This window comes from Asparagus officinalis, unplaced genomic scaffold (genome assembly GCF_001876935.1).
Source record: "Asparagus officinalis unplaced genomic scaffold, Aspof.V1 AsparagusV1_Un145, whole genome shotgun sequence".
NCBI lineage: Eukaryota > Viridiplantae > Streptophyta > Magnoliopsida > Asparagales > Asparagaceae > Asparagus > Asparagus officinalis.
The window spans coordinates 202,288-211,097 of NW_017972411.1; the positions used below are offsets into that span (position 1 = coordinate 202,288).

General features: G+C 33.8%; 1 protein-coding gene across 1 annotated transcript in view; it reads right to left on the bottom strand.

Moving 5' to 3' along the window:
• The window catches only part of LOC109827326 (cleavage stimulation factor subunit 77), a 21,571-nt gene extending 13,762 nt beyond the window's left edge, over window positions 1–7,809 (bottom strand). Inside the window, exons 1-12 of the mRNA XM_020394317.1 lie at window positions 7,623–7,809; window positions 7,474–7,551; window positions 7,334–7,386; window positions 7,171–7,180; window positions 5,401–5,510; window positions 4,686–4,786; window positions 3,889–3,950; window positions 3,605–3,745; window positions 3,196–3,324; window positions 2,706–2,752; window positions 2,070–2,133; window positions 1,611–1,731 (exon numbers count right to left, since the gene is read on the bottom strand). Coding sequence (XP_020249906.1) covers window positions 1,611–1,731; window positions 2,070–2,133; window positions 2,706–2,752; window positions 3,196–3,324; window positions 3,605–3,745; window positions 3,889–3,950; window positions 4,686–4,786; window positions 5,401–5,510; window positions 7,171–7,180; window positions 7,334–7,386; window positions 7,474–7,551; window positions 7,623–7,640 — 934 coding nt within the window. The 5' untranslated portion in view covers window positions 7,641–7,809. The remainder of the gene's footprint in view (window positions 1–1,610; window positions 1,732–2,069; window positions 2,134–2,705; window positions 2,753–3,195; window positions 3,325–3,604; window positions 3,746–3,888; window positions 3,951–4,685; window positions 4,787–5,400; window positions 5,511–7,170; window positions 7,181–7,333; window positions 7,387–7,473; window positions 7,552–7,622) is intronic.
• Window positions 7,810–8,810: the final 1,001 nt, after the last annotated feature.

An 8,810-nucleotide genomic window follows, 5' to 3' on the forward strand; every position in this document is an offset into this window, starting at 1 on the left:
GACCCCCACGCCAAAAAAAATCCAAGGGTCTTAGCGAGCACCAACTCTTATCCAAAATTTTAAGAACAAATTTTGCTACCATAAGTTCCTTCCAAAGTCACATTTTGACCAATATTGACGCATTGGACATGTTCCCCCCTCACTCCCTTGGGTGGGATTATACAGAAAGTACTAATCAGAAAATGAAATGAACAACTAAAAATACAACAGAGTTACTTCTCTTCTGATTGCTTACCCTTTTTCCGTAATTACAGATTTCTGCCAAAACTTTAAAACATCCCAAAGTGTACCCAAAACTTAAAGTTTACAAACTAATATCATCCTGTACCAGTTGAAACCCACCGAAATCGCCAAAGCCAATATTCTCATCAAGAACTTTATCTTGACCATCATGATAGAGGTAACAAGCTTGACTTTACAAAGCAAACTAAAGAAAGATTGCTAAATTTAGTTGGCCAATCTTCCATTAGAGAAAAAGTAATAACATAACATGTTTAAGCTACATGTCAATAGATCGTTCATCAGAAAGTTCTCGTATATAAATAAATATAGCATGAAAAATTTAGGACATCTAAAAAGTTTTTGTATGCAAAAAGAATATAGCATGAAAAACAATAAGCGTCTAAAAACTTTCTCGTTTGTATAGCACAACTATTTACACATCTAAAACCAGTAATTTCATTAGGTATTACGCCATTAATAGCCTAGTTAACTTGCTTATTGTTAAAAGGCCAGAGAAATTTTAGCTGCTCATGAAAGATATTTCAATTTTGATTAATTAAATAGTAGTTCTTGGTATCCAGAGTCTATATGTAAAAAAACCCTATATGGCATTTACAAATACAATTTGTATTAACGACGACCAAAATTAAGAATGCCAAAATGTTTAAAAGTGAATTATTTAGTCGCTGTCCCTTAAGATAATAACATAATATGACTTTCAACAAAAATTGTTTAACATCAATGGAAATTTAGTAATTTTTTTAGAATTATAGTATCACATTAAAAGGTTGAGTCTGTGGGACCGATGTGGCACACAAATCAGTTTCAACGGTAAACATCTTCAGGGGATAATATAATAGAATTGAACAAGTATGATACTAAAAATCAGCAGATCAGTGTCTATATCCATAATGAAGAATAATCAGCAGAGAATGGTATGACAAGTATTACTGGGAATAGGCTATAAACATGCTGCAAACTCTTATCTGAATGCACAGTCAAGAAAGTAACGTTCATAGCTAAACACAGTCCTACTAAATCTCACAGCAAGATGTCCAAATCCATACTCGGTTTTAGTTACAACCTAACGAAGAATTCAAGATAAAATATCTAAACCTTAATATCTAAAAACAAATCTCATTTCCACAAATACAAAAAATCAAGATGCTAACATTTTACATGTAAGCCTCCGGTAAAATCCAATTGCAAACCCTGATATTACTTCTTTATCCTAAAAACTATGAATACGAATTTTCAAGACCCACCAGGCCATTTCGTCCAAAGGTATAATGACCTTCTGCACAATGGTCTCACATGCAATCATGTTCTCAGGTTAACATGCATTTATGGATGTGTAGATACAAGAACTATGAAAGACTGCCAATTACCAGGAAGAGCCTTTAAAGCACGCTGAAAAATTTTGGCTGCAGAATCCAGAGACCCATTCTTTGCATGCCACGTAGCATAATCATACCATATATCAGGGTAATGGTAGAGGTACATCAAACACTGCATCATAAGAAAGAATAGGACACAAGAAAGTAGAAATGAGCAGAGGTCCAAGAAGAAGAAAAAGATGAGTGAATGACAAAGTCCACCCTTGATGGGAAAAGGCCCCAATAAAGAATCATCATGAAAGAAAGGTGAGGAACAAGTTATGAGATACATTTATAAGAAAACTTAAAATCTTTTAAGAAATTAAATAATTTAAGAGCAATAAGCTAGAGCATATGCTTTAAGATAAGGAAAATATATTGATACAACAATGAGATAATAGGAAACAATTAACTTTGTGCATGGAAGAATAAGGAACCATAGTCCAAAATGAGAACAATATTATGTGGTACCTGCTCATAGGTGAAGGTAATGCGTCTATTGGCGAATGCACTTTCAATCCTTTGCGTGTTAGCTCTAGACAAGAAAACGACCGTTTAGTTGAAATATACAGGTAGTAAAGTGACATAATGAAAGGATTAATTTATATGTAATATGTTCTCAAATTAATTCATTTTTTCATCTATACAATTTGTTAGACATAGAGATGTTTTTGACTGACTACTGGCGCGGAAGGCTAACGTATATGTTTTTGTATTCTGGTGAGGAAGAAAGGGGGGAGTAGGCCGGTTGTTAACTCCGATAATACACCCTGGTAAGCAACCTTCTCATATGTCTAAGCTTCTTATTTAATATCATAAAACAAGAAAAAGAGACCCCAGTACTTGCACATATAATACCTACATAGACAATATGTACATACTTAAGGTAATGCCTGAACAATCACAATGAAAAATTCAACATGAAGGTAACTGGGGATGATTGCAGTTATTAGCACTATTTTGCTGAACAGAATGCCTTCAAAATAACTTGTCAAAATCAGATTACAGTGACGAGTAAAAGGGCTCTAGATATTCAAAAGGCCAAATACAACATGCAATCAATGTTGTTGACAGTTCTCAAAGAAGCATATAAAGATGCCTACTTACTTTTCAAAGGCCAAATATCTCTTCCATGCCATCCATTGCTGCTCCTCCTACAGAAACTTCAAAGATAATAATAAGTTATATCAATCAATTGAAAACATGATTTAAATCATGAATTAGAAACCAACTATAACCTAGATTTGAGACCTGCAATTTAACTTAAGTGATTAGATAAGTAAGATATTGCATTAAGCAAAAAAAAATTGGTTCCAGCCGACACTTTTTGATGTCCAAAGTTCCCAATCATATTAACTATTAATGACTAAGCAGTCAGCATTTTTTTGAACCTGGACTATTAAGTTGAGCAATTTGAAACATACAAAAAAATCTCCATTGCTAACACAAAGTAGCATACTAGATTTCTTAGACCTCAGAATGGTATCTCGATACAAACAGTATATGACTGAAAATCTATAGGTAAACAAAGTCACAATGCACAAAAATAGTATGCAGTACTAAGTGCTGGAGTAGGGAACTACAGGCAATGCCTTACCTTGCAGGATCCTGTTGGTGGAATGGCCAGCATATTCCAGTCAATTTCATCTACATATTTTTTCAGTTCTCTGTAAACAGCCCTCGCACTATTAACTTTGGGTTGCCATTCAGATAATAAACCTTTTGCCTGGTAGAAAAAATTATGATCAATTCTCAGAGATTCTATACAGAAGTTTGAAGGACATATTGAAGGACTATATATTTATGTCACACTGTTAAGAGCAACTGAAAGAAGTACACCTACTTAAAACCTAGTGTTCATGTGCTAGAACCTCTAAATTTCCAGATAAGTGTTTTATTGAAGCTCATAAAAATATAAAGAAAAATATCAACAACCACCAGAGTAATTCATTTGTAATTCAACCCCTAAGTTATGTCATAATTCTGAGGATTAAAAGTCAAATTACCAGAGCACGACTAACTGAGTTCTCAAAATTCTCATAGTCTTTCCATAGCTGCTCGACATGATGGGTTGGAGTAATAATTGCTCTTTGGTACACTTTCCTTACAGATGTCATCCTGTGCGACTCTTCTTGAGCAGTCGAAACCTGCACAATTTTTTTTGCAAATATACGACTCATACATGAACTAAAAGTATCCATGTGTATAAAAAGTTCATCATGGACATTATCACAAGTGCAATATTTAAAAATAAAACAGAAAGTATAAAGACATAATGTCATTAACAAACCGGCATTGACTTCAGAAAGGCAATGTATTCCATCCATACAGGTCCTGATGCAATGTCAGTGCCTGATGAATAAGCATTTGTCAGCTGCTAAATTTATTCAGATAGTTCCAAAAATGTATAAAGAACTAAATCAACAAAGTAGTGTACTGTTCCATAGTAATAAGATAATAAGTGAAGACTTGAAGGTCTCAAATATAGCTCAACATATTTAGTCGTAGAGTAGCTAGAGGTGGGCAAGGAAAGGCTATGAATAATTTGGGTATTAGTACCAAAAACCAACCATTAATCTTTCAAGTGGGGAGTAAAAGGAAAACATAGCATCACATGCACTGAGGCTTCAAAGTGAAATTTTTGATTATAATCAGTCAAATATCCTGTGAACCGTGATGCAGGAATAGTTTAATAACAAATTCACTAATTTCAAATATCCAGCAATAATTCTAAAAAGAAACTGGGTTTTTTAGCATGTCAGTTGTTTTAGTACCTTGAGATATCAGTTAAACGATAAGCAGATTAAACTTCAGCTATTATTCTCCATGGTCATGATATTTGTGTGCAAGCAGGGTGGGGGTGCAGGTGAATGGGTGGTAGGGGTGGGGGGGATGAGGGTGAGTGTGTGGGTGCCTCTGTGGTGTGTGTGCTCATTCTCATTAACTAGGCCATACAAACATCATATTGCAGTCTTCTTTGATAAAAAAGATTGTCAGGAAAAAAATAGAACTCTAAACTTCCAAAAAATAATATCTTCAATTTAAAAATAATTGAATAAATTCAAGTTTCTAGACACTCGTGCATACCAACATAGCTCAGCATAAAATCAAAAGCTTTCTTTGTTTCCTCCAAACCTTCAGCTCCTTTCTTTTCATTGCTTTTCCTAATGAAGCGGATGTAACATTGCCTGCAAGTTGAACAAAAGAAAGAATAAGCATTTTTAAAAAAGAAAAAATTACAATACAGCACAATAAATGAAATGTTTATTCCAGGACAACAATACAACAGCTGTTGCATGGGATAATATAGCAGTAAATATTTTATTTCAAATATTATATAATCCATGTTCATCAGTTTTCCTCATGAAGTGCATGTAGCATCTCCTACATGTTGAATAATAGCAAGAGCAAATTATTCAAAAGTCCAATATAAATATAACGAAGAAAATATGCATTGCAGAACCAATATGACGCCTTTTGCACTGAAGAAGAAAGCTGCAAGTGTTTTATTCTCAAATTACATATTACATAGTAATACTCAGCTTGATGTATCAGGGGTCAAATTGAGAGTCTATCTGTAAGGTATATAATAATGTACAAAGTGACTGCAAAAGTAAACGTATAATTGTTCAGCTCAGAAAATAAGTATAGCAACATGTACTGAATTATAGAGGCTTAGTCAAAATGATTGCCTAACCTCAGCCGACCTCAAGGCACAAACAGGAGTTCAGATGGAGCAGAACTTCTGTTATCACCAAGAATGAAAATTCAGAGACAAAAATAAGCAGAAAGTAAGTCTTACCAAAGAGAGATTTGAAGGCAATTCAGTAAACACCGACTGAATATTTGCTTTGTAGCCTCATCGTTGTTTAGAGCCATGTACGCCTCCACATACTGTTTCCAGTATTTTGCCTACCAAATGAGAGTGGAAATTCAGCCACAGAGTGCTCCATCATGTAGAGAAACTTTGTGATATCACACATCAAAATAGATGATAATTTTTGCATACACCAACACTAAGAATAACATCCACAAAAAGTGCATATAACCAAATAATGCAGGCATCAGTGTCACAAGCTAGAAAATAATTATATGCAAAGAAATGGTGAACATAAATTGACCATAAAGTCATCTGATGTATTGCTGTATTGTTTTTTTGTGCCCTAACTCAATTTAGTCTGGGTACATATGCAGTTGTTAACTTGATTTACACCCAAGTGGACAAAACCTGTATCTTTCTAAACACAGTCTTTAGACTCTTTACAATGATGTATTTAAGTGTATTGTAAAATAAAAAATTCCCGGTCTTCCCCTTCTACTAAAAATATGCCTGCTTCAGGTGTATACTATTATTACAAGTTCCCGATTTGCCCTTCTTCCAAAAGTACACACATCTTCAGCTGTATATTGTAATTATGAAATTCCAAGTATGTCCTTTTGATAAGAGAGAGGACTCTTCACCCTTTGTCTTCTATCTATTTAGTGCTCAAAACATAACTTTAGTTTTGGAAGAAAAAAAAAGATCTTCATAATATAGGTATTTGAAGTCTCCACAGTAAATGATAAGGCTAGAGTACAGTTGGTGTAACACAGAAGTGCCAACCAAGTAGCACCTTTAATATTGTCGTTATGTTAAATAATATTTTATAGATTAGGTTAATCAGATAATTCCAAAATATCTATAACATATTTGTTATCTCGGAGTTTCCTTAAAATTTACTATTTGATTTGTAGCAATGATATCCACATAAGATGTTTTATACGGAAAGGAGAAGTATATTCCACGTTTTAAAGGATTGATTATCATTACTCTCTTTGTTTGTATTATCTTCATTATCATCATTATCATAACTAGGATAATAATACTATTGTTATTATCTTTATCACTATCACCATCATTCTTGTTATCATTATAGTAATTCCTAATTTCCTATTGTTATATCCTGTAACACTGGATTTAAGTTAATTATTGCACATTAACTCAAACTTAGAGTAAGTTGAATAGCTACTCCACCATAAATGAAAAATCTAGAGTGTAATTTGAAGTTATAAGAAGATATACAGTTATAACAGAAAGCAGTGAGCAATGTGGTCGCACAACACCTGTTATGATAGTGCCCTCTGCTGATCCTACAAACAATAACCTTAAATTATTGAGTTTCATGTTCCTTTCGATTTTTATTTATTTATCACTTTTAGTATCCTAAACACTATCTCACATGTATAGAATCTAGCCGACTAGCACAACATATGATCTACGGATAGAAATTCAGTAATCGGACTTATAGACATATCTTATATGCTTCGCATGCATATTAGACGGATGCAACTAAGTTGACTGGGATCAGATTGCAGTTGTAAAACATAATCTTTACATTTTTAGGGAAAAAATGGAGGCAATTCAAATTATTATACCCCGAAACAGAGCCAATAAGCTCCATAATACATCCAATTTATTTTTAAATTTTAAGTCAAGTAGCTTTCCAAAACGATTCTGCCATAGAGAAGCATCAAAAAAATTGACCAAGCTTCCACATTTAACAACCAATACTCACTAAACAGGTCCTAATACTGCAGTTAAACTCATATTTTTCCAATTTAACCGAAAACCTTGATATTGTATGACACGTCCAGTCTACAATTGGCCCATTATTCCAACCAAGTTTCCAAATTTAGACAATTCCAATTCCAAATTCAAAAAAAAAACTGAATAAAGACACAAACAATATGAGTGCAAAAATGAAGCAAACACCTCATAAATCGGCGCGGACTCCGATATAGGAAGAAGCTGCACGGAAATTATCAAACAAAATCATATTAAAACCCCATGAATTCGATCCCAAATTCACATCAACAAAACAAAGTAAGATCTTACCTGGGCTTCGCTCGCGAGAATCTCAGCAGCTTCGATGTTGTAGATATCATGATCATCACCAGAGTCCGCCCCTTTCTGCTGCACCAAAATCGGTCAGCGACAAAGAAAGAAAACCCTAACCCTAGAAAAAGCGAAGAAAAGAATCTTACTTTGGAGTCCTCGGGCATTTTGCTTTGCTTTTGTTAGGGTTTCTCTATCATTGGATGAGAGATTTTGTTTCAAGAGGAGTAATTAGGGTTTTTTGGCGGTTTTAAAGACTTGATGGCGGGATCCAACGAGATAATTGTCGGAATCAAAGTGGAGAGAGGAGGAAGAGGATGGTAGGAGTTTTTTTCCATTTAAACCCTTCACTTTATTTTATATTTTAATCTCCACTATTTGTGGTCGATGCATTTGTGAATCTAGTATAAATTAGTAGGATCTGCTAGAAAGCTAAGCCTAGTGACAAAACACAATCCGTCGTCACGTCGGAATTAGACTATTGGGATTAATATACAATATTTTCCAATATTTTTCTTCAAAATATGTTAATTCTATGAATCGCTTTTTCGGGTTAGTTATAGGAAACTCTAATCAATTTTTGGGGAGTTGCAACAAACCCATCAATTTTTTATTACACTAAACCTCTTGAACCTCAGGTGTTGCTGCACATAACTCTCAAAAACTGTTTTATTTTACTAAATTTTATATGAAAATTCTCATTTAATCTCTAAATTAATATCATTGGCTCTAATGTCTAATGTGGCAAGCATGTGCCCAAAAAAAAGATGAAAATAATTATATTGCCCCAAAAAAATTACATATTTTTCCTTTTCAATAAAAGGGTATTTCTTTGGGGGATTATTAAGAAGGAAATTATTAAGAAGGAAATTTCTATCTTTTTGTGATGTGCTTGCGTGTGACATGCTATAGTTGATGGTGCTAGTATTAGGATTAAAAGAGATTTAGTAAAACAAAACAGTTCATAAGAGTTATGTGCAATATCCCTCAAGTTAAGAGGGTTTAGTCTAATAACATAGTTGTTATGGGGTTTATTGCATTCACCAAAAGTTCATGTTGGGTTTTTGTAATTAACCCTTTTTCTATTGCATGTAATATAAGATGAGTCAGCTGCTTATAAGGGTGAGCATTGTTCGGTTCAAAACGACCAAACCGGTCAAAATTTAACAGTTCGGTTCGGTTTTTATTAGAGTTCGGTTCGGGTCGGACTGAAATTTTTTCAACCCGAACCGACCGAGCCGACTGAATTATATAACTCATTCTAATTACTATTTACACCCGTTTAAACTCGACCCATTATAGTTCATATAGAGTTATTTCTCTGCATGTTAATATAT